Genomic DNA, 26,087 nt, shown 5'->3' on the forward strand with positions numbered 1-26,087 from the left:
AGACCCTGGAAAGGGCTCCTGTGCCTTTAAGAAGCAAGGCGAGGTCACTGTTAATCATATAACTTTATTGTGCTCCTGAGTTATAAAGGAAACATCCTCATTCTGCACATCTATTTTATGGCATCCATAAATGGGGAATTGCCGGTGACTCTGCCCTGAGCTAGAACATCCTGAGCCGGGGTGCAGAGGTGAGTTCGCCCCTCTTACTTCCCTGGAAAGGGGTGGTGGCACCCCAAAGAGGAGTCATGGAGGGAGGCAGACAGGAGCCCCTCTGCCCTGGCTAGGCAGAGCCCTGGACAGGAGCAGGAATAAATGCAGCCCCAACCTTCAGGGCCTGAGGGGTGTCACTGCGGCCAAGTAATGTGGGTTATTTCCCGAATGCAAAGTAAGATGCCCCTTCATGAAGGGACTGCATGCTTCTTTGTTTTAGATGCTTTGCGAGAGCATCTGTTAAGTATGTATTTCTTGGAAGATGCTCACCGTCACTCTGCCGCTTCCCAGTGAGTCTGATAAGGTGAACTACAGCTCACGTTAACAGCGTGGAACACAACGTGGTGTTGTGAATCATTGGCCCTTATCAGGAGACATCAGGACAGATCGTGAACTCCAGGGCAACCCACACGTGCCCATGGGGTATTATTCATGCCCCATGTGTCCAAATGCCCTGCTGATGTCCCTATGCACCCACTCTCAATGCACAAGCTTGGGGGCCACATATGATTAGGGCTGTGTTTGTCTTCATTGCCCAGGGGAAGGAAAGGTGTGTATCCAACCAACTCAGGTGTGCAGAGGACCAAAGAATGGCCGTGGCTGCTGTTCTGGTCAGCACAAGATGAAGAGAGATGCCAGTCAGCCGGCTGGCCAATCCAATTAGTGCATTGTGTTAAACTGACCTTTAGAGTAAGAATTATAGGTTGGCTGTCCTGTCAATCAGCTAAACCAGATTCTTGTGTCATTCTGTGCTGGGGAGACTCAGGATTTGTCTGAAACAAGTAAACAATTCCTGGAAGGGCCGGAAGAGGTGGAAGCAGGTTCCTTGAACCATCTGCAGCAGTTCCAGTCAGAGTCGGTGACAGCCTCTGGGCATCAGTGAAGCAGGACTTGCAGGGTGCCTCTGCCCAGGTCACTCGAGGGAGCAGCTGTAAGCACTGCAGGGGAGGGTGTCCAGCCTGCCCTTGTGGGTTCAGTCCTGCCCTTGAACCCCTTTGCAGTCATGTCCAGGGGCAAGGCTGTTCCATTCCCCTTGGTTCTGTTCCGGTCAGGGGCCAGGTTCTAGAGCTGTTCTCATGCAGATCTCGTGGCCCAAAGCTAAACTGATTGGGCAGCACCCTAAAAATTGGACCCAGCCTCTGCCAGACTCCAAGATTGCTCTGGAGACTCTGCTGGCTCAGCATTTACCTGTCGGTGCCTGTCACCTGAGAGGCCAGCTGGACAAGCACCCCAAGATGATCTGACCCAAGCCAGGCCAGATGGAAGCAGGTAAAAAGCAGCCCAGACTTGAAAAGGCTGACGACAAGCCTACTGAAACCTCTGTTCTTATGACTGATTATTTGGGTGGCCAGATCTGCCTTCGTGAAAGCCCTCGGGCCTAGGAATAAGCAGAAGGGAGCTGGGAGCGGCACCCTGGAAGTACACTATTGTGCCCCAGATTCGGGAACACATGTCGGTGAGACGCCAGCTGTCCACATGGAGCAGAACTTTCTCTGGAGGCATGCGAGCTGCCTGGGACTGAGGAGAGCTGGCTTTCCCTGGCATCCATCCATATGGATCAGCAGTGGCTCATACCCACTTCCCATTTCCGCTTAATCCATTTTCCAAAAACTTCAAGGTCCAGAGAAACCCCAAAGGCCCAATCATGTACAACCCTGAATGGCCAGAATCCCTGCCCATTGCTGGCTATTCCTAAAGCTATTCAGAAATTCTCAAAGCAAAATTCTGTGAATATGCCTTATTATTTAAAATTCAGTATATTCCATGCAGCATTTGGGAGAACAATTTCCTGCATAATATCCGATTTTTCTGTAAGATGTGGATTTTACCAGGAAGGTTGGCAATTACTAACATGTATGACTGAAAATTGCTTGCTGCCTCCAAAATCCTTGGGTTTTGGGCCATCTGAGGGTTGCAGAGGCACAGGAATGAAGAGCACACTGGGGACAGTGCATGTAGCAGCCCAGGGGAAGGCCCTGCCAGTGAGAAGTTTGAGAACCTGTGGCTGTTGTGACCCTTAGTGATGAAGTAACAGAAGCTAACACAGGCAGCACTTCCCTTGGGCCAGGTTGGGTCCTTTACACTCTTTAGATCACAGTGTTTAAGTGCTGAAATCCACCGGGTGGAAACAGTAGCCTGGGGCAGGAATTCTTGGAGGGGGGGCACCCATTTTCCCATCAGGCCTCTGTGCGTGCATGTGTGGGTGTGGCTGGCCTTTGTGCACACAGGCATTTTTTATTCTTTCCCCTTGCAAAAGAAGGCAGGTTGTGGGGGCCCAGCGTGCATGCCAAGGCCTGAGCCACGGCACCCTGAGCTGTCCTCTGGGAGCCCAGCCTTGCCCCTGTGCCCTTCCTGAGAACGGGCTCAGTGGCTCGGGTGGCACGCGGGATGCAGTGCAGCTATTCATGGACAAGGATTCAGATGCCTTAGGCTGAGCAGGGAGGAGGCAAGACATCAAATATAGTGACAAAAAGCGTCATTAAATGTAGGCATTAACATCCTGTAATGCTCCAAGGATCCCACCACTAGTCCAATGGAAAATTCTCCCTTGGCCTTTTTATTCCATTCTACCTATAACATTTTTTATTAAACTTTTTATTTTAAAATGATTATAGAGTCACACACAGTTGTAAGAAAAAATACAGAGGGATCCAGTCGTCCTTTACCCATTTTCTCACAATGGTAACACCTTCCAAAACATGGTGAGCTATCCCACCCAGGCTGGTGACAGTGATGCAGTCCGATTCCCTGGTGCTGCCTGTTTATAGCTATACCCAAATCCCTCCCATCCTGCCCCCCCGCCACCCCCACCAACCTTGGCAGTCACTAAACTGTTCTCCAATTCTGTAATTATGTCATTTCAAGAATGTTCTACAAATGCAGTCAGTCATACAGTAGGTAACCTTTGGGCTTGACTTTTTGCACTCAGCATAATTCTCAGGCGATCCATCCAGATTGTTGAGTGTATGACCAGCTCCGTCCTTTTTTGTTGCTGAATAATGTTCTGTTGGGATGGACCACAGTTTGTTTGCTTGTTCACCTACTGAAGGGCAATTGGGTTGTTTCAAGTTTGAGGCTATTACAAAGAAAGCTGCCCTGAACATCATGTACAAGTTTTTGTGTGAATATAAATTTTCGGTTCTCAGCCACAGAGTACATTTCCTAAGTCATATGGTGGGTGCATATTAAGTTTTTTAAGAAGCTGCCAAACCATTTTCCAAGAGAAGCTGTACCCTTGTCCATTCCCACCAGCAATTGTGTGAGTAATCCATTTTCTCCACATCTTTACCAGCATTTGGGTTTGTCATCAATTTTTTATTTTAGCCTTTTTGCTAAGTGTGTAGTGATATTTCACTGTGGTGTTAATTTGCATTTCCTCATGGCTGATGACGCACAGCATCTTTTCATGTGCTCCACCTGTACATGCTCTTCAGTAAAATGTCTGCTTTCTTTCTTTTTGTTTTGCTTTTTACTGTTTGGACAGTTTTTTTCATAGTCTATGCTCCAGTCTTTGTCAGATCTGCAGTTTGCAAACATTTTCTCCCAGAGTATAGCTTGTCTTTTCATTTTCCTCACAAGATCTTTCTCAGAGCAAACATTTTACTTGGATGAAGTTCAGTTTATCAGTTTTTCCTTTTATGGATTCTGTTGTGGTGTCAAGTCTAAAAACTCTCTGCCTTGCCCAAGAACCCAAAGATTGTTTATTTTTTTCTAAAGCTTTATTATTTTATATTTTACATCCACAGTCCATTTTGCATTAATTTTTTTATAAACTATGAGGGTTAGGTTGAGGCTCATTTTTCTGCCTGTGAATGTTCAGGTACTTCAGCACCACTTGTTTGAAAGACTACCCTTCCTCCTCTGAACTGCTTGTGTTCAGAAATCCATTGGGCATACTTGCATGGATGTAATTCTGGCTTCTCTGCTCTGGTCCATTGATCTCCGCATCTCTGCCTCCTCCAACACCACACAGTTTTGATTACTGTAGCTATATAATAGGTTCTACAATCAGATAGACGGGTTTGTTCCATCTTGTTCTCCTTTTCAAGCTATTCAATTTGATTTTCCATATAAGCATTAGAATAATCTTGTTTATTTTTACAAAAAATCTTCTGGGGTTTTGGTAGGACTTGTGTTAAACCTGTATATTAATTTGGGGAGATTCGACATCTTTACTATGTTGAGTCTTCCAAACTATGAAGATGGTAGGTCTCATCGTTTATTTATTTCTTCTTTTATTTCTTTCACTGGTGTTCTGAAGCTTTCAGCATACAACTGCTGCATATATTGTGTTATTTTTGTTTGTTTAGTGTTTGTAAATGGTATTGTGATTTTAGTTTCAGTGTCTCTGTGGTCTTTGCTAGTATATATAAATATGGTCAATTTTATGTATGTATCTTGTATCCTGTGACCTTGCTGAACCCACTTATTAGTTCTAGGAGGGGTTTTTGTAGATTTCTTGGGATTTTCCATGTAGATAATCATGTCCTCAGAAAACAAGGACAGTTTTATTTCTTCCTTTCTGATCTGCATGTCCTTTATTTCTTTCTCTTCCCATGTTACATGGAACAGAACTCCAGCACTACATTTAATGAGAACAGTGAGAACAGACATCCTTAGGCAAGAAGCATTCAGCCTTTCTTCTAATTGTAGATGTTCTTTATCAAGTCAAAGAAGTTCCCATCTCCTCCTATTTTTCTGAGAGTTTTATCATGAACAGGTATTAAAAGTTTAGAGATGCTTTTTATGAAGTCATTGATATGATATGTGATTTTTTTTCTTCTTTAGCTGTTAACATGGTAGATTACATTCACTGATTTTCAAATATTGAACCAGACTTGCATTTCCTGGAATAAAACCCACCTGATCTTGATGTATAATTATTTTTATATTTTGCTGAATTCTAACTGCTAATATCTTAAGGATTTCTGCATCTGCTTGTGAGGAATATTGGTCTGCAGTTTTCCTTTTTTGTTGTCTTTGTCTGGATTTGGTGTCAGGTTAATGTTTCCTCCTCTTCTGTTTCTGGATCTTCTGCATCAGGAAGTGTTTCCTCCTCTTCTGTTTTCTGGAAGAAATTGTTTAGAATTGTATTAATTATTCTTTTAGTTTTTGGTAGAATTCTCCAGTGAAACCATCTGTACCTCTAAATTTCTCTGAAGGGAGTTTTAAAATTAGAAATTCATTTCCCTCAATAGTTATAGGCTGTTTATATTTCCTGGTTCCTAGTGGATGAGTGTGGTAGATCATGCTTTTCCAGGAATCGGTCCATTTTCATCCAAGACGGCAAACATATGTGTGCAGAGTCGTATGTAGTGTTCCCTCGCTATCCTTTTGATGTCTGCAGAGTCTATAGTGATGTGCCCCTTCCTTCCTAATTAATACTGGTAATCTACGTCATCTGTCTGTGCTTTTTGTCAGCCTTGCTAGAGATTTGTCAATTAACTTTGTTAAATAATCAGCTCTTTGTTTCACTGATTTTCTGCATTGCTTTTTTTTTTTTCTATTTCATTGATTTCCACTCTATTATTTCCCTCCTTCCTTCTGCTACTGTTGTGGTTTGTTTTGCTCTTCTTTCTCTAGGTTCTTCAACTGTTGAGTTGAGATTTTTCTTCTCTTCTAATGTAAACTTTTAGTGCTATAAATGTCCCCCTGCCCACTGCTTTCATCGTGTCCCACAGCCAAACTTTGATATGTTGCATTTTCACTTTCATTCAGTTCAATGTCTATTTTTATTTTTTCTTGAGACTTCCTCTTTGACCCATGAGTTATTTAGAGTGCATCTCTTAGTTTCCAAGTGTTTGGATTTCCTGCTATCTTTCTCTAACCGATTTCTAGTTTGATTCTCTTATGGCCAGAGACCATATTCTACATGGTTTCCATACAAATTTGTGGAGGTTTTCTCTGTGGTCCCGGATGGGGTCTGTCTCAATTCACACTGTGTAGGTGCCTGAGAAGAGTGCGTGCTCTGCTCTTGTTCGGTGGAATGGTCTGTGTTGATTGACAGGCTTCTAAATTTATCTCAAGATTTTGAGGTCATTAACTTTTGAAGACTTTGTGATACATTACATTTGCCTCAGATTTCAGAATAAATGACCTGAAATCCTGCTGAGCTCCCCTAGGAGGCCTGTGAAACCCCGCTGATGGTCCTTGTCGCTGGAGTCTCCAGCTCTCTTCCCTGGCAGGTGCGAGCCCTGAAGGATGGGGCCTAGCATCATCCAGCAGCTCAGCATCGGGCCCTGTGAGAGTTCCCTGGCCGACGTTGGTACTCATATCATTTCAAACCATATAACAAAACACCATTTTTCTTCTCATCAAGTCACTGAATGCTAAAGCCAGAGGGAACCAGGGGTCATCTGCTCTACCCTTTCACTTGGCAGGGGAAGGGATGAGATCTCGACGTTAATTTAGATTGATAATTTTAAAAATATTTTTAATGAAATTAACTGTGTTCATTATAGAAATGCATTAGGTATAAAAAAAAAAGAAATGCATTAGACACAGAGAAACAAAAATAAGAAAAAAGGTTTATACATAGTCTTACAACCCAACAATAACGATTATTATTATTACAGAATGTATCATCCCAAAGTGTTCAAAAATGGGCCCACACTGTATTACTGCTTTACAGTCTATCTTTTCTTTAGCTTTAACAATAGACATGAACATTTTCCAAAATATTATTTCTAATAGAAGACTGTGTTTCCACAGTACAGATATATATCACATACTTACTGTCCATTTGATGGACACAGAGGCCATTATAGAGTTTTCACTGTGTTAAATAACATTGTGAAGAACATCTTTTGTGTCCATATATGATTATTTCCTGGAAATGGAGACCCTAGATCAGAGCATGTGAACATTTTTAGCTTCTGAGCACCATTGCCAGGCTGGATTATTGAGACTTTTGGGGTTTGTTTGGGCAGGTGTGGTTTGGATGTTGTCTGTTTGAATTTCAGTGGAGGGTTAGGCAGCGTTGACACAGAAGGTGGCGTGAAGTCAGGAGTGAGCTTGGTGTGCGTTCTCAGTGATTTGAGGCACGAACAAATGGCCACCGGAGCCAGGAAGACTTGTGTCCCTTCCCAAGACCATAGACTGCTGGAAAGAGCTATTCTCGGAGCGTCTACCCCTCCCTGTGAGGTGTCTGGCATTGTGCCCAATCAGGAAACAGGGACACCGGCAGGTTATAGTCAGCCTGGGACCTGAACCCTGTAAAACCAGCTACCCAGCCTGGTTTTACGTGCCAAGCAGCAAAGGGACAGACTCGCTCACCCTGGCCTGTGTCCTGGCCCCAGGAACCTCCGTGAGAACATTGTGTTTCACCTGTGAAATATGCCTTGAACCCGCTTTGTCATAGTAATTACACCATAAAATGGACTGGGGCACAAAGCAAAGACATCCCACATATAGAGACCCAGTCCTGCCTGCATTTCATGGCCGGTGCCAATCACGGGAGGAGCACAGCCCTGGCCACTCTGCTGAGAGGCCACTGAAACATAGGTCGGTGGCCGGTGCAGTCCAGGAGGGAAAGAGCATTGGGAGGAGGAAAGGAGAACTCCAGACCCTGGGAGGCCTTGGGGTGCAGGCAGTGGGCCAGAGCACCCCTCCAGGCAACCAGGCAGCTCTGGACCGCCACACTGGTGCCACAGAATCAGGCCCAGGATGATGCGCAGGCCTGTCCCTTTTTCATCTCTCTCTTTTTTTCGGTCTGTAGAGAAAGAAGAATTAATCCAGAGCATGCTGACTCAGGTGGCAGAGCAATTCTCAAGGTACAGAATCTTCTAGATGCATGATCTTCAGCCATGTATGCCTTTTTTCATTTTTAATGCCAACGGTGGGCCCTTTGCTCCGAGGCTGTGTTGGCTGGCAGGCCCTGACACATCACTGGCCGGAGAAGCTGACTTCCAAACAGAATCCTTGTGTGACTTCTGTGACTCAGCCAGCTGCGATGGGGTCCAGGAAGCACCTGCCTCTTACCACAGACCCATGTCAGCAGGAGCCCCAAGAACAAGAGCTCATATTGCTGAGAATTTCCTCAACTGGCTCTCCTGGGGCACAGAGTTCAACTTGCAAGAACTGACACCATTTTTAAAATAAGCTTCAACATAAGCTTTCTCACAGAGACCTTGAGTAGATGGGGGCTTCCTTTCCACAGAGTTATCCTGCCAGTTCCGAAGCGAATACTTTCCATTCCTGTTATTTCCCTGTGGCATCTTGCTCCTCCTGGGTATTCAAAATGGGGAAAGGCATGTGGGGGGCACTTTCTCAAAGTCCCCGCTTGTTGAGTTGAATGAGCTAGAGTCTGGAGAGGGCACAGTGGGCCCCAGACAGTGGTCTGCACCCACAGGGCAGGCTGTGGGGGCTGGGCTGTCCCAGCTGTGAGCAGAAGACCCCTGGCCCTCCCCGGAGAGCAGGAGAGGAGTGCATGCTTCCTGCCCCTGCCTCACTGTGTCCCCAGCTGGGCGCACGCCTCCGGAGAGAGAATCGGAGGCCGTGTCCCTGTCCTCCGCCCCCGCCTGGACACCACGTGGGCCCAAAACCCTCCCAGCATCTTGGTGCCCACCCCTCACCAGCCTGGGCACCTGGCCCCTCAGGGACCCAACAGATGGGTGCCGAACCCATTTTAACTTCGAGACTTTCCTGAGTTAACGCTTTACCTTTTTTTATTCCTAGAGCATTTAAGATCAACGAACTGAAAGCTGAGGTCGCCAACCACTTGGCCGTGCTAGAGAAACGCGTCGAATGTGAGTGGCGTTTTGTTTCCTTTCCGCTCCTGTCTCTTAACCTCCGTTTAAATCGGCCACAGAAACCGCGGTGAGCAGTAAGGGAGGCTGAAGGCGGGCACCTCTTCTCTCTGTGAAATGCTCGCCAGTGGCCTTTGACGTTCACAAAGGCTGGAACAGCGACTACCCTAAGGATTTTATTTCTGTGACATGGGCCAGCTACAGGCACAGGGTGCTTGCCCCACGTCGCACAGTGAAGCACAGAGTGAGGCCGAGGAGCGCAGAATGAAACCCCAGCCCCCGGACTCCGCCCACTTGGGATGGAATCCTGCCAAGCATCCTATGTGCGTCTCTATTTCCATAAGTGAGAACACACCGACCTCTCTACGACTGAGAGTTTTTTGGAATTTGTCTACGAATTCATTACCTCTTGGTTCCCAATCCCCACAAAGGAAAACTGCTAGGAAGCAAAGGAGAGTTGAGCAAAGGGCTTGATTCAATGACCACGCAGCTGAATTCTGGGAGGAAAACCTCTTCAAGTCACTCATCCTTTATGTCCTCATCCACAAAACCAGGAGCAAGGCTCAACTCCGGTGTGCCTTGCGGTCCTGTCACCTGCAGAAGGCTCCTCGTCCGTGCCAAGGCAAGGGTTAACGACTAACGGGCACCGTTTTTATATGATGAGTAAACAAAAGCCCTGCAGGAGGCCACTGGGGCATCGCTACTCTCTGGCTCATTCACACCCTCAGGATTCATTGAGTGGCACTTTTCACATCTTATATAAATTGCTTGTATTTTTTTCAAGGAAAAAAATGCAGGATCCTGCAAGAACCATTTCACCTTAATATCCAGAAACATGATTTACACAGTCCTACTTTTCAAAGTCTGTTGACATTTCTAAAATCCATATGGTCATTGATCTTCAAAACAGTTTTATTTTCCCCATTGCTGACGAAGAAGATGCAGAGAGGGTAAGTGGTCCGCTCAAGTTCATTCAGCAAAGTGGTAAAGGGAATAAAACTGGGTCTAGCCGTGGGATCCTGGTGGGCTCCCCAGCTGTCCCACCTGCCCCACACCTGCTCAGCTGGGGGAGCTGGGCTCCCATGAGGAGCCCAGAGAAGGCAGGTCGCCGAGCAGGTGTGGCAGCCTGGTTGAGGCTGCACTGAGCAGAAAAGGGGCTTTTTCCTAAAGGCTTTGGGGGACCCCCTGGGTCACCAGGAGCTCGATGGCTAGGCAGCAGGAGCGATGCCCCAGACCCCAGGCAGAGCTGACGCCCGTCTGCTGCATTTGAGCCTCAGGTGGGGGTACTGCCCAGCACCAGCGCTCTGCTTGGGTTCCCCTCTGGTTCCCTCGGCCCCTGCTGCAGACATCGGCTGCTTCTCCATATACTGGCCACAGATCCAAAGTCTGGACAGAGCTGGACCACATGCCTGCACCCTGGACACCCTGGCTGCTAGGGAGGCTGGAGAAACAGACCGCGCCAGCTTCCTGTGGCTGTTGTCACAAAGGACCACAGACTGGGGTCTTAAAACAATAGTGGTGTGTCCTTTACAGTCTGGAGGTCAGAGGTCCGAGGTCAAGTTGTTGGCAAGGTCAGTTCCTCCGAGGCTCCCAGGGAGAGTCTGTCCCAGGCTTCTGCCAGTGTCTGGTGGCTGCCAGCTGTCCTCGGCTCATGGCCACATCCCTCCAAGCTGCCCCGTCATCACACAGCTCCTGCCCTGCATCTCCATGTCTCAAGTCTCCACTGCCTGTGTCCTAAAGGACAACCATCTTTGCGAGCCTTAATTGATTATATCTGGCAAGAACCTTTTTCTAACTAAGGTCACATTCAGGAGTCCTGGAGTCAGGATGTGAGCATATTTTGGGGGACACAAGTCCACCCACTCTAGAGAGCCTTTGGTATGTCCCTCTTCCGCAGCAGGAGGCAAACCTGGCTTCCCACCACACCCACAGAGTAGGGGGCCCTCCACATGCAGGAGGGGGTTCAGCCAAAGAACAGGAAAGCGACTGCTGCCAAGTCAGCGGCATTTACGGAAGCCAAACAGCCCAGAGGCCCTGGGGTGCAGATGCCCAGCAGGGTGCCTCCTGCCCTGTGCTGCCCACTCCCGCTCAGCCGACCCCGCTCCAAAGCCAGCTCCGGGCCCCATGCCAGCCAGTGGGCACGGGGAAGGGGCCATGACCGAGTTTTCCAGAAGCCCGGAGTGCTGTGCTGACCCTGACTTTTGAGGTGTCCTTATCTGGCTCTGGAGACACAATCAGGCCAAGACGTGTTTTAATTTTGCCTTCAAGCATCATGTGAGTCAAGAACCATTAAGGATGAAGCCCACAGGACCTCCTCCCATGCCTGTCCTTGCCTAGAATTCTCCAGAACTGGGTGGCTGCTCCAGTGGGGGAGGCGGCCGCCCCCTGGGCTGGTGTGCATCACAGAGACCCGGCAGGTGCCGTCGGCCCCACCCACCCACCCACCGCAGGCCCACAGCGTGGTTGGAACCGCTACTGTTGTTAGGTTGCTCTGATTTCTAGCACCTGAGACATAGGCACCCAGGCCTGGGATCGAGGGCGTACGGCGCGGGGAAGCAGCATACTGGGAGCTGCAGGCCGAGAGCGGCCTGATGGTGGTCAGGCCAGAACCGTGGGCAGCAGTTTCCCCCCACAGCCTTGCCTTGGTGCCTCTCCCCACGCCAGCCCCCAGCTTTGCCACCTCCTCTCGGCTGCCCGCCTTCCCCCAGGAACATGGCCTACAGGGTCACACACCCCGGGAGGTGGCCACAATCCTGACAGGCTCCTGTCCTCCTTGAACTGCTCCTCCTGGTTTGGGCGCATCCTCTCCCGGCACTCCTGGCTGGGCACTTCCCAGCCTCCAGCAGCCTCCACCCGGGCATGGAGGGCTTGGGGTCGGCCTCCCCCGTGCTGAGCCCAGGGGGCCTGAGTTCCAAAGAGCCACCCAGAGACCACAACGCCGTAACCCAAAGACAGGAGTGCTGGGATGCAGCAGGTACCTTGGGATGGGTTGAGGGGTCCTTTTCGAGGTGAGGGGTCCTGCAGCCAGACCGCTCACACAGATCACTCGGGGGATGTCATCCAGCAGCTTGGGTCAGTCCTGACCCTGCACAGCTGCCAGAAGCGAGCTGGCCTAGACCACTGGCCTGGGAAGGTTGCCAGGACCACAACTGCCAGGCTGCTCTGCTGGCCGGGCCGGGTGTACACACTCACATCACACCCACATGTCCGTTCACACATAGACACACAGACAAGGGAGCACACATTCACACACACACACACACACACCCATATGCACACATATAGGCCCACACAGACACAGACACATGCCTACCCCGTGCTCAGGTGTGCACACATACTTTATCTGGTCTATATGGGCCGCAAGTGGGCAGCCAGGAGGGGGTGGGGTCGACACTGGGCAAGCTGCCTGGCCCTGGTTTCCACCTGACTGCCACCAGGCGCTCCCTCCCCGCTCTGCACTCCCTTGGTCCCAGTGCTTCCTTCTCAAGTTCAAGGAGGCGTCCAGCTAGAACCGGCCCTCTGTGAGCCACACCACACTGGTTTGACTTGTTCTAAATGGAATTTCCTGCTTTTTAAATTTGTTCGAACATGTAATTCTTCTGAATCCAATGTAAATTTCTCCATTTCTCTTCAGTCACTTTAACAGTTTTTCTTCCTTTTTTATGACATATTTTCCTTCTTCAAGAAGTCTAGGGTCTCACTCAGGTTAAAGGTTACTTCACAAACACAGGACATGCAGATCCTCACCTCGCTGCTGGGTGTAGGCAGGACATCACGGGTGGCTTCAGTCACTCCCTTCTTGTTTGCTGGGCACTGACCGCTGTGGCAGGGAGCGCAAGGTCAGGCACAGGGCCTCCCTGGGCCTGGATCAGAACCTAAACACAGGGAGAGCTGGCCTGTGGGCAAAGGTTAATGCCCAGCCACGTGAACAATGCAGAAGATGAAGCTGAAACCAACCTTTTTTTTCTCTTTGTCCCTTGAGAAATGTGCTTTATGCGAATTCTTTTCCAAAACCCTCAGAGGAAGTGTTGGGCCAGCTGTTCACTCATGCCATTGTACAACTTCACGAGCTCTGCGGCAGCCAAAGAGGGGGAGGCCAGTGGGGAGGCAGGAGCACAGAGCAGAGCTCCCTGCATCGCCTGCTCTCCTGCCCCTGCCCCTGAGGCCCCTTCCCTGAAGCCAGCTTCCCTCGTAGAAGGTCATTCTTAAAGGTTCCTCTTCAGGGTGGCCTGTGACTGGCAGAGGCCCACAGGACCACTTCTAAAGTCTGAGAAAGGACAGCCCGGTTTCCAGGTGATGCTAGCAGTTGTCAGCCTGTCGGGTGTGCCTGGTGGGGGTAAGAAACTGCCCTTCATGGGCAGGATGCCCAGGGCTCTGGTGCTGGGTGGGGCCAGGGAGCCCCTGCTTTAGTTAGAGGCGGTCTGTACCCACCTGTGTTTCAGGTTTGAGGGTGGATGGGTAGAGTAGTGATGTAAGAAACTGATGGCCAGCCCGACTCTGAGACCTCCTGGTGTCCATGAGGGACTTGCAGGGGTGAGGCCCCGGGTTCTGGGACCGGCCTCCTCCCTGGGAAGGGGGCAGGGTGGGGCGGAGCTGCAAGCTTCCAGCAGGCAGCAGAGGCCCAGGAAGGACTGGGGAGTGGCCTGTGGGTGTCCGAGTCTGCCATGAACTGTCACCATCCCTGGGCTTCCTCCTCCACTGTCCAGCTCTTCAACCCCATGACTTGTTGTTTTTCTCATCCATTGATCAATGCATAGCTTCTGCCGTCTTGCTGCTCACTATCAATTTCTCTGGCAACCAGGCTCTTCACGAATGTAAATGCCATAGATTCTCAATCTCTGGGATTCAAATCAGTGATACTGTACTTCGACTCCCAAAAGGCTTAATTTTAACATCACCCCCACTAAATGGCCAGGGAATCTGATCCGCATGGACGCCACTATCAATACAAGCGGGCAGCGTGCTGGCAGCCCAGCTGGGACCAGAACCTTCCAAGGCTGACTTTCTAAACATTCCTGGGATGCTGTGCACCCACCAAAAACCAAGAGCCTGGAGGCGGCGGCTGCGCGGAGAGTGTCCTTGACTTACTGGTAGTAGAAAAAGCCAGTGAGAAAATAGAACAAATAGCACATCCCAATTTTGTCTTTTTAAAACGAAGAAAAGATATTTAGAACACATGGGGGTGGAAGAGAAATGCCTAGAAGGATACACACCAGTATATGTAATATTAAATGAGTTGTTTCCTGGGCCAATGGGATCATAGGTACATTTAAAAACTATTCTTTGAGGTTCTCTGTGTCTCCTCCACTTTCAACAATGATCACAGATTATTTTGTATTCAATCTGTTTGTATTTTTCAATGATGTTTAAAACATAACAATGTAACCATGGACCCTGAATGGCAGGGCGCAGCTGCCCTGCCCGGGCCGCACTGCACGCTCCGTCTCTTCCCCTTTCTGGAGCCAAGTCGATGCCACGTGCCAGGGCTCTTCTCCAGATCGGTCTCATTTCTGGAATGGTCTGCCCTTCACGTGTCAACAAGACTGAGCACCTTCTTGCCTCAGATGTTGAATCCCCCATCTGTTGACATCAGTGTCTTTGTGGCAGACCCGCAGGCACAGCCCCGCCATGGCCCTGACTCCTGCGGGGTGAGCATCCTGCAGTGTGGCACCTGACCCACGTGCAGACCTCACAGGTGTGAGCTGCCATGCTTCTCTCAGCAGAGGACCCGTGGCTTTCATCTACTTCTGAACAGGGTCTGTGGGTGCAAAAAAGCGCTAAGGACAGCAGCTCCTGAAGGCGGGTGTGGGTGTTCAGTGAGGTGCAGGACTCCGCACTTCCCCCCTCACTGCCCCCTGCCCACTGTGTCCTGGTGGACAAGGGCGAAGAGGGCTCTGGAGCATCCCGACCATGTCCCGAGTGTGACACCCTGTCCCCAGGAATGTTTAGAAAGTCAGCTTCGGAAGGTTCTGGTCCCAGCTGGGCTGCCAGCATGCTGCCCTCAAGGCGCTTCTCCCGACATGTGTTCTGGGGCCTCCGCGTCCCTGGGGGGTGGGAGGCACTGTTAGAAACCAGCAGAAATCACTGGGATGCTCTAATTTTCCTTTAAAAATCACTTGCATTTTATTTTTAGCCATATTCAAACCATGCTGGAGGAAAGAGGGAAGAAAGTAGCATTGTGGGTGTCATCTTTTTGCATAAACATTGAGGTGTGATTACAAAATAGCAAAGCTCATCTTTTGTTTCTTATGAACGGGCTCAATCTGAAGGCCTTTCCCGCACTCTCGCTCCACAGCGGCGTTCCTGGGCTGCATGTGCAGCTGCCAGAGAGAGAGTGTTGAAGCTGAGCAGCGGCCTGATGGCCTGAGCCCCAGTGTGCTCTGAGGATGAGCACATCCTGCCTGTTAAGGCACCGCCGCAGCAGGACTGCGGAATGTCGTCAGGCCCGGGTTCTGCTAGTCCCTCACCCAGCCTGTTTGCTTCTCCTCCGTTGTAAGCCCGCACTTCCTCCTAGCTACTGCTCCACGGAGGGCCTGAAGATGCAAAGCTTTCATCCTGCGGCCTGTGCAGACCTCAGGCTGTCTGCATTTCAGTGCACCAGGACCACAGTTCCCCCGTGTCTTTTCTTTTTGAGAAAAGACACTTCTTTGTCCCCCATCCTCGGCTGGTGCTCAGAAGTACAGAGAGAAGTGGGTGCAAGGCGAGTGGGGAGTGAGGAGGGGGTGGGGGGGCTTCTGCCTGAGAAACCACACATCTGAACACAGTGGTGCCCCTGGGGCCTCGGAGCGGGCCTGCGACACCACTTGGTCATGGCTGAGCCAAGTGTGGTGCGAGCCCAATATCAGCACAGGGGTGGGGACGGGAACCGCTGCCCCGAGCCAGCTGCCCTCTCAGGGACAGAGAGCCTGGGCCCAGAGCTGTGGGCACCTACCAGCCTGGCAGGCTCCCCTTGGTGTATCCATGGTAACCCTCTTGTTTCTCTTTGTCGCCAGTGGAAGGCCTGAAAGTGGTGGAGATTGAGAAATGCAAGAGAGACATTAAAGAGATGAAGGAGGAGCTGGCGGCCAGGAGCAACAGGTGAGGTCTGGGCCGTGAGCCTGTGGGCACAGGGGCGCACGGGGAGGGGGCCTGGTTTCCAGAAAGCAGACCAGAGCTGTCCCATCCGGCTCTCGCTGGGTCGAATGCAGCTGGGGGCAGCCCGGCTCCACTGGGGATTTGCTTCTCAACCACACAGCTTTCTTATTATCATAAAGGGCGGCTTGGGGCAGGTGGGCTGGAGAGTGACTTCCCCTGAGAGGGGGGTCCTCCCGCAGCTCCTGGGGAGCGCCGACTTACCCAGCTGCAGACACGCTGACGCTGATTTTAAAGAAAAGGAACAGTAAAGAAAGGGAGGAAAAAGGCATTTGGCTTACAGGGGACCAGCATCCTGGTGCCCCAGAGGCCCCACTTCCATGCTGGCGTCCCCACGGTACAGAGCAGCAGGTGGGGGCAGGTGCTGTGCCGGACACAAACATCACCTGTCCTGCTGGGGAGGCGAACTGGTGAAAAAATGCCCAGGCTTCATTAGACCCCTTCAGATGTGGGGGTTGCGCAGTGAGACCCGCTTCCAGAATCGTGGTCACTGCAGACTGCAGACACGGGGGCGTGGGGGGAAGGTTGGGCTCTCTGCTCACAGGCCTGGCTCACCCCTGCTTCCCTTCATGCCCATAGCAACCCACGCAAGGGACCGAGTGGTAATAGGGTGGCTTGTCACCACTGGACCTCAGGGGGATCTAACGGGGACCGTATACCCAAGAAACACAACGAGTAGTCCAAGGGACGGTCCCTAACATTTTGAAGATGGTTCCCTGATTTTAAAAAATTGAGGGCAGCCTGCATAGTGCAGAGTGTGGCTGTGTGAAGGGGCTTCAAGAACAGGAGGTGAGGGGATGCAGCCAGTCACACATTAGCGTGTGTCTTACTGGGACCATGCTGTAGGCATGTCACACTTACATGGCAGTTGATTTGGATTTGGGGATGTCTCATCCTATATGATTTGGGGGAAGTCAGGGCAAAGGCGTTTGTGACCACAGGAAACCGTGAGTGGAAATTCATCTTCTCCGTCCTGGTAGTGGGAGGCTTTTAGGGGACAGGAGACAGCGTCCGCATACGACCTGGAGAGAGCCCTACTGTTGCCTGGGCAGCCACACTCCTGGGCGCCTGGGGCTGGACCTGGCCCAGCAGCGACAGGATGACTGTGCCCTGGTCATGGCATCACCCTTGGGCTCAGGATCTGCACGGCTCGGCTCAGCCCTCTGGCTTCCCTGTGCCCTGGCTGCCACGTGCTGGGCCTCCATCTATGGCCAGTTGTCCTAAAGTCCAAGTGAGAAAAGCCAGTTACCTAGGCCCCTTGCCCATGCTTAGCCCAAGCCCCTCTCCACTGGCCTCAGACTGGCTGCCTGTGGCCAAGTGCCACGTCCACTGAGAAGAGAGGGTGGTGGCCCATTCTAGTGCCCACAGGCCACGTACCCAAGGAGCCGCCTGGGGCAGCTGCCCCCTGACTGTGAGCCCAGCTCTGCCAGCCTCATCCAGCAGCATCAGGGGAAGAAAATCAAAACCTGAGCTCGTCCTCAGCCTAAAGCTAAGGCTCCCTGAACGTGGCCTCTCAGCCCAGCCCACCGCCAGACGGTGTGGCACTCAGGCTGGAATGGGGCTGCCTTGGTCTGCCCGCCCCTGTGGGCACTGCCCCGCCTGTGAACATGCTGCGCCCACAGAGCCCCTGTGGGGGGTGGTTTTAGAAGACAGCCTCTCGTCCCTTCTCCGGCTTAATCCTGCCGCCTGCCCGGAGCAGCCAGGGTGAGTCGTGAGCCACAGCCTTGCTGTCCCGCCCCTGCCGTGTCCCGGTCACCCTCGGCCCCTCTTCCGTCCTCCCCTTCCATGCATGGAAGCACGGCCGGAACAGGGAGGCTGTACCACTCCTGGCGTGGCTGCTGGCTCTGCCTGCGGGACAGGTTGCAACGGAAAACGCTAAATTTGTCCAGGTTGTCTGAGTTTCCCAGGCTGCTGTAATGAGCGTCACAGCCCAGGAGACTTTGAACAGCAGAAATATGTCCTCACAGTCTGAAGGCCATGGGTCTGGGCTCAAGGTGTCAGTAAGGCCATGCTCCTCTGTAGCCCAGGGGCATGAGCTGCCCGGGCCTCTCTCCTGGTTTCTGGGGGGTGCTAGCAGATCTCGGGGTCCCCGGCTTGCAGAGGCATCACTCTGGTCTCTGCCTCCTTCACATGACGATCTTGTGTGTGTTTCTATGTCCAAATGTGCCCTTTTTAAAGGTCACCAGTCATATCAGATGAGGGCCCACCCTACTCCTGTACGGCCACATCTGAACTGTAACAACCCTCATTGTCAAAGCAGGTCACAGTCATAGGCACTGGCCTTAGGGCTTCACCATATGACTGGGGGGACACAATTCATCCCACAACACACTATGTGGGGGAGATGCACCTGATTTCAGAACACATGGGAGGAAGCCGCCCCGGGAGCCGAGAGCAGGGGCCCACTGTAGGCCCCAGACTAGTGGGTGGGGGCAGGGTGCAGCAGGCACAGGCTCCTGGGGGTAATGAGGCACCCCTCCTCGCCCCCAGGAGGAGCACCGTTCATGCTCACAGCACCACAGTCTAAAGAGAAGGTTCCTGGGCTCTCGCCGCGGCCAGAGGCAGCACGCTCAGCACAGTTACAGCTGCACCCTGCCTGCGAGACGGGCAGGGCGAGTCTGCACTCAAAACCAGAGTGCGCCAGCGCCTCAGGGAAATCCAGGTCTGCCCCACAGCTGCATTGCCTGCCTTGGACCCTGGGCCCTGGCCACAGCCCCCTGTGTGCCCACAAACCAGCCTTCTGAAGTCTTGGAGGGAACTGAACTCAGACAGAACAAGCCATCCTCATTGCCCCTTGTGTCTCGTTGCCGGCAGGGGAGCACACTGGTTAACGCAGGCCTCTGCCTGCACCCGCAGGAGAAATCAACCCCCTCCCCCGAGCAGCCCTTTCCAGCGATGTCAGCCCAGCCAGGTGGCGATGCTGCCTCTTTGGAGGGCAGAGAGGAGCACAGAGGCACCAGGCCGGGTTGAGCCCAGCCCTGTGCTGGCGGGAATGGCTAATGAGCCTGAAGCACCCAACCACCTCCACCCTCATACGGGCACCCCAGCAGGGCTTCAGAGCCGGGGTCTGCCCGAACCAGGGCTGCCTTTGCTCCCCAGCAGTAACAGGTAGCAGTCTGTCGAGCAGAAGCTCACAAGCACCCACAGCAGGTCTCTCTGCGCTCCTCTGAGACAGCCTCCAAGAGAAAAGCATTTACCGCCAAGAGCAAAGAGGCCTGGTTCCCTGCTCACATCAGGACAGGGCCAGGCCCTGCTGAGCGCCACACCCGCCCAGAGTGGAGCTTGCAGGGGACAAATGACCACCAGCCTGAGCCCCAGGGGAGGGCAGGCTGGGAGCCCAGGAAGTGAAAGCAGAAATAAGCCCCAAAGACAATGGAAAGAAGAGGCACTGTGCCAGGTGCTCTTGTTGGCTGGAGGATGCTGGTTCCCGTGGCAATGGGATGCGGAAGCAGCAGGTGGGGGAGCCTGGCTGAGGTGGGGAGGCCCTGGCAGGAGTCGCCAGATACCCAGCAGATGCTCCCAATGCTGGGATTTTCAAGGAAGCACCTGGAATCCAGCAGTTAAGCCGTCTTGTTTGGTGAAAGCTTCCACCGCCCTGCTGGGAAATGCCCGCAACCTACTCAGACAGCACACGCGCGGGTGTTTATCGGGAAGAAGTCAGAAGCGGAAAAACAGAGATGATGTATCTGTCTTCTCACGTGCATACACCAAGTTTGTCACTGCTCAGAAATATCTTGGTGGGACTTCTCGTTTACAGGGTGACCGTGGCAGTCGCTTGGTTGGCACCTGTTACTGGCTCATTCGTGACTCTTACAAAGTCGCTTTAACTCCCCCTCCACACGTGAGCTGCCAGGAGCAAGCCAGGTGACTTTGGCATTGGGTTGAGGGGAGAAACAGCAGCATGTCGAGAAAAAAAAACCGAGGGCTCTTCAAAATGGAAAAATAGACTTCTTATTGTGAGTTCGCAAGTTGCACGGTCCTTGTGAAACCTCCAGACCCTATGGAGGTGGGGACGAGCCTCCAGTAATGACAGAGGGAGCGGTGCCCCCGAGGGAAGGCTGGGCTCTGCGCTTCCCAGATGTTTTCTATATATAGTAGCTGGTTTTGAAAAATAACCAAGGAACACTGTGTCATAATCGTTTTTCCCTTACGACACTATGAGCAATAAGCCAATCCAGTGTAGCTAGCATGCAGCTTGTGTGTTTTCCCAGAAGGACACAGGGCAGCTCTCATTTTTCACCCACCGACTGGTCCTTTTCCCTCAGACCTTGGTGAGTTTTGCATCACCTTTCAGTACAGCCTGTAGGCAATCATTTCTTTTCCCCTTTTAACATAAAGTTCTGTCACTCCACTCAACACTCATAATTATCTTAAGGGTCACAAGATAGTCCATCTTGTTGATGTACCGTAATGGTCTAAATTTCTTCCCATTTGGAGACATTTAGGTAGCTTCTCGCTTGGTTTTGTATTTTTGTAAAAACAGGTAATGCAGTGATGAATACCTCTGTGCAGAACAGTATGTGTGATTCTTTTCTTAAATTCCCCAGAGTAGATGAACAGGCTTAAAGGATATGAATTTTTCTATGGCTTGATGGGAAGGAAACATTTTCCTCTACTCTTCAAGGTTCTTCTCACTGGTCTAAGAATCAAACTGAGACAGATTAACAGGAGAAAGTCAAATTATTTAATTTTGTACGTAGAGGAACCCCACATACATGAGAGATTTAAAGACAGAAAGAGACAATGAGGTATCTACACCACCCTGAGCTCAGGAATGGATAGATGGGGGCTGCAGGGGGAGGGGGCGAGGCGCGGGGCAGTACGAAGAGCAGGTGTTTGGTAATGAGATGTCTGCCCTCCATATGGATGGGTCACCGAGCTACAATTTATTTCTGGTAATAAGCCCTATTTAGGGAAAGCCCCAACTTAGTTTTTCCTAAGTAGTTAGGGAGGGGTAGGACTTTCTCTTGAGCCCACGGGGTCTTGATTGCCCTCAGCTCAGAATAGTCCACATGCTGATGAGTGTATCTTGGGGAGGCCTAATTACGCTCCTTCAGGCTCAAACTCTAAGGTATTAAATTGCTCTTCCAGAAGCTGGAACCTTATTTACAAATCACAGGATCTTGCACTGGTGCACACCAATGGTCGGCTCCCTGCACACCAGCCTAGGAGTCTCAGGGGGCTGGGGGTGGCCCCCCACCATGCTCCCCTGGGAAGGTAGAGAGCATGTCCATGCCCAAGAGACTTAAGGTCCCCAGGTGGGGAAGTGGGACATGGAGTGGCCAGATCTCCTGGGGTGGCTCCCCAACCCACATCCAGTCCCCCGGGACAGCCAGGTCGGCCACTGTCCCCTGTTGGCAGAAGGGGCCTTTCCCACCAAAACATACCTGGCTCATGTTGTTCTGTTCTTATGTGGGATACCTCGATATTAAGTAATGAAGAAAAACAGTCAGATAGCAAAGTCTTCTCTCAACATGGATGTCGTGGGGAAAATTGGGGACCTCCGAAAGGCCCAAGATTGGAATCCAGACTGCTCGCACAGGGCAGGGCTGCACCCCACAGTTCCAGAGGAGGACTGCTTCCTAATTAAATTGGGTCTGTGGAGCAACACAAATGAGTTTGTGATGGGCTAAGTGAAAAAAACAAGTTACAAAAGAGTAAATTTGGCATAATTCCATCTTTGTTTAAAGACTGTCTGTGTGTGCATGCCTAGGAAAATTCTGGAAGGATACCCCAAACTTAGCAAGGTATTTCCAGTGAGATTTAGAGGAAAACAATGGGTTAAGTAGGGAAAAAATTTTTTTTCCTACCCGTCTACTTCTGTGTTGTTTGAATGTTTTAGAGTACAAGTATTTTGCTGGCATCATTAAAAAAGGATTTTTTAAAGCTTGTCTGAAGTGAAGATGGCATGTTTTCCTAGAGCCCAGTATTATCTCGGGAGGTCCAGGTGGGGTCCCTGAAGGTGTAGCAATGTGCCATCCCTGGTTTTGTGACTTGCTGTCCCATAACTAAGACTGAAGGGTTTTGTGAGTTTGGGTTGGTTTGGTTTCGTTTGGAGAGGTGTTTGTTTTTGCTCTGACGCGTCCTCACCACCAACAGCTTCTGGCCATGCCAGGACTAATCTCTTTTTCCCCTTAGGACCAGCTGTCCCTGTAAGCATAGTTTTCTGGATAACACCAAGAAGCTGATGCCTCCACGTGATGTCCCCACATATCCCAAGGTAACGCGAAATCTGGGTCCACAGTCCCAGGGCACACGGTCCCCACCCTCAGCCACCCTGAATTCCTGGCTGGCCCCTGCTCTCTGCACATTTGCAAAAACAGCTCCCACCCTGGCCCTGAGCAGTGGAACTCCTGCTTTTCCAAGGCAGAATGCTTTTTCTCTCTGACGTTTGTTCAGCAGAAGTGGTCCCAGATGGAACCTCACTTGCAGGAAGGGAATAGCTCTCGGTGTCCATCAGGCCCCCCGTTGCTGACTTGGTGAATGATTTTTGCACTCAAATGCTATATTAAAGAACTTTAAGTTGGAACTAAATTATTTTAAATCTGCTTCATTGGATGTTCTGTCCCCGAACATAGTTATGAGAGGTTTTGCATTTTTTGTCCCAGGAGATTCCTCGGTTGCGAGAGATCCCAGGTCCTTGTTAAAGCAGTGGTGCCTGGGAACTGAGTGGGGAGTCATTGGACTACTACGGCAGAAGGGTCTTGGGATGTTGCTCTCCCAGCTCAGCAATGCCGTCAGCTTGGGAGGGAGTGAAGCCCCTCCACCCACCATCCCGCCTGCCAGGGAGCCTTCCAGAGCTGCCTCTTCTGGGGTTCTTTACTTGGGCCCAAATGTGAAGTATCGTTTTCAGGGACACCTAGTGCTTTTTCCTGCAGGAGGATGTGACCGAAATCTCTCATGACCTGGCCCTGAGTCATGGGGCCCAGCCTGAGTCCATAACAAAAGGTGTCAGTCCCCCATTGCAATTCCTTTAAAAAAAAAGCACAAGACTACAGCTGACCCTTAAAGAACCCAGTGGTGAGGGGCACCGACCCCCGCATGGTCAGAAATGCAGAAACAACTTTCGGTTCCCCCAGAACTTAACTACTAATAGCCTCCTGTTGACCAGAAGCCTTACTGATGACATAAGCAGTCGATTAACAGATTTACATGGTACATACTGTATTCTTACAACACAGTAAGCTAAAGAAAAGAATTTTTTTCAAATTCTCAAAAATCTCTAAAAAATTTTCCACCACATTTATTTATTGAACAAATCTGCGTATAAGTGGGCCTGCACAGCTCAAATCCAGGTTGGTTCGAGGGCCAATTGTATATCGAGTGTTTCAGGATTAGCTCTCAGGGACCATCTGATGTCTACAATCACAGAATCCTGTTTCCGCTGAGTTTTAACCTAAACTCTGGTGTTCCATGGAGCCGGCACCCCACTGCCAGCGTGCTGTCTCAGCCTGCAGCTAAACTAGTGACAGGTTCCCCAAAATAGAGACTCAGAACAGCTCCTTAGCCATAATTTGAATTTAGGCCACGTAGATTTTCTTCCCTTGACTTCACCTTATTGTCTTTCCTCAGAGGCAGGTTTGAGGGGGGTGTCATGTTCTGTAGGCACAGGGCCCTGGGGGCTCGTGAGCTTATACAGGAGGGAGGTGCCTCCACACGTCAAGATGGACGATGCTCCCATCACCCCAAACTCTGCTGGCACCCAAGGCGCCCCTTCCTGGAGCCTCCACCCCGCAGCCGCTGATGGGCCTCTGTCTTAGGGTTTTGCCCCTGCCAGACTTCTTGCAGGATGTAGTCTTTGAGTCTGGACACCAGTGTCTTTGATGGGGGGCCAAAGGTGGAGGAAACATGCAGCCCCTGCCTGAGGTCAGGGCCTGTGTCAGCACGGGGCGTGGGAGCCCGGCTGATGCCTGCCTCCTGTTCCCCCCAGTACCTGCTCTCCCCAGAGACCGTGGAGGCCCTGCGGAAGCCCACCTTCGACGTCTGGCTTTGGGAGCCCAACGAGGTGAGTGAGGGGCCTCCCAGCCCAGCTTGCTCTCTCATCCCCTTCCATTCTTTGTCCTCTCTTCCTTTTCTTGTTTTGAGTTTGATTCTCCGGGTTTTAGCTCAAACTGACTGTCGGTCACCTCAGGAAGGGGGCTGCGGAGTAGAGAGCAGGTGGGAATGTGCAGGAGCCGCAAGGGTCCCAGGGACCTGAGGCCATGAGCCCCGGAAACACCCTCGTGAGCACCACCAAGTCCCCCAGGGCCTTGTGCCGGGCACGGGAATGCCCTCCTGGCTGGCAAGAGCATGCGGGGCTAACGGCCACACTTTGGAGAAGTGTTCCCTCCAGACAGACCTCAGCCAGAGAGCTCTGCCGAGAGCCATGCCGCAACCAGACCAGAGGACTGCAGGACTCAGGAAGCAGAGGTGACGCCCTTGGCAGCTGTGGCATCTGCGGGAGAGGGCCTTGGTGCCCTGGGCATCCGTGCAGTGCGAGGGCCTGGGCACCGGCATCTCTAACTACTGCGTGCATGCCTTCATTCACGTGGGACCCCACACGGAGGACACCTCAGCACCACCGGCTGGAGAGCCTGATCCCATCCACCCAACCTGGGCCCCGCGAGAGGAGTCGCCTGCCTCCTTCTGAGGGCTCATCCTGCAGCAGCATTGAGCCGGGTGTCCAGTGTGTGCCACCAGCTAGCAGGAGGACGGCAGCATGGGTGTTAATGGAGCAGGAGGCATGTTAAGTGTGCAGCCACCACCTGCCACATCAATGAGTGACTGGAAGTGACAGAGTGTGGGAGGCAGCCGGGCCAAGACCACAAGTTATATCTTCAAAGGGACCTCGTGCCTCACAGGCTCCCACTGAACAGGGGGCCCAGGCTGGACCAATGCCTGCCCATAGGCAGGTGGGCACAATGGCGTGCAGATGCCAGCCTCCAGCAGGTGGACAGGCACCGCCACTGGGGTGCATCTGGAAGGGCCACACCCCTGAGCCGGCTCAGGCTCCGGCCCTCAGGGAGTAAGGGCAAAGCCAGGCCCTGACAGCCCAGCACAGATGTGGAAGTAGGCATTGCTGCCAGCTCACTGTCACTGTCTCTGTCTAAGCACAGCACCGCTTTTAGCCAGAGAGATCACAGCCTCCAGGTTGAGAGGCAGGATTCGCACATGCCTGACGGGAAAGCTGCCTGTCTGTCCTTCCTCACATGCCCACCCGCAGCAAATCAACAGCACAGGGAGCCTGGCATGAGGTTCCAGTGTTCCCATAAAGTGTCGAACTGCCTGCGGTGACAATCCAGAGATGCCACCATACAGGTGCCCTGCTGCTGGCGAATCTGAGGATGCCATGAGTTTTGGACCGTGGGCGGCAAAGAGGATGACTAAAGGGACATTGGAAAACTTCAACAGCCCACCCGTCCTCCAAACCACATCTGGCCACCCACAGCCGCGCCCCCCGAGAACAGGATCAGGACCCCATGGTGGCGCTCACCCTCTCCCCTCGAGTGGAGGCTTTGCTGGGCCCAGCCCGGCGTCCTCTGGGTCACACACCAGATGAGGAAATGACCTCACGGTGCGCTTGTGCCCCTTCGCTGCCGTGTCAGCTCTCCCGCGTGGCAGCGCGAGCACCGGCCTGGGGCTATGGGACTCCTGGCCCCCCATGAGTCCTCCATGCCCACCCCCACACCCAGCCCAGCCTGCCACGGCGTCCCGGGCTGCCAGCGCAGGAACAGACGCACAGAGGAGTTGCTTTTGCTCCAGAGCCGCCACATAAGTGGCACCAGATGGTTTTGTCTGCCGATCATCTCCAAGTCTTGCCTCTGATTTCACAGCAAACATCTCAGCTTCCCGGGATTGCCAGAACGGCGTATGGACTGGTGGGGCGGGGGAGGGGGAGTCTGCCCGGTGCACATCGGTTCCGTCCCCTCGAAGAAGAGAGTGTGCAGTTAGCTGCAGGCTCATCCCACCTGGGACATCCCAGCCCCCACGTGGGGCCTGTGGGACTCCAGTTTGTGCAAT

At 51.9% G+C, this 26,087-nt stretch overlaps 1 protein-coding gene across 4 annotated transcripts in view; it reads left to right on the plus strand.

The window, feature by feature from the left end:
- Window positions 1-26,087, plus strand: part of PDE9A (phosphodiesterase 9A) — an 89,174-nt gene that overhangs the window by 48,729 nt on the left and 14,358 nt on the right. For 3 of the 4 annotated variants that reach the window (XM_036876878.2, XM_036876879.2, XM_036876881.2), the window contains 5 exons: window positions 7,928-7,982; window positions 8,887-8,957; window positions 15,950-16,034; window positions 22,227-22,308; window positions 24,019-24,093. In XM_036876878.2, coding sequence (XP_036732773.2) covers window positions 7,928-7,982; window positions 8,887-8,957; window positions 15,950-16,034; window positions 22,227-22,308; window positions 24,019-24,093 — 368 coding nt within the window. Of the gene's footprint in view, window positions 1-7,639; window positions 7,714-7,927; window positions 7,983-8,886; window positions 8,958-15,949; window positions 16,035-22,226; window positions 22,309-24,018; window positions 24,094-26,087 lie in introns of those variants that run through there. The other variant, XM_036876882.2, reaches the window with a different exon arrangement.

The sequence above is a fragment of the Manis pentadactyla genome, chromosome 1 (genome assembly GCF_030020395.1).
Source record: "Manis pentadactyla isolate mManPen7 chromosome 1, mManPen7.hap1, whole genome shotgun sequence".
Taxonomy (NCBI): Eukaryota; Metazoa; Chordata; class Mammalia; order Pholidota; family Manidae; genus Manis; species Manis pentadactyla.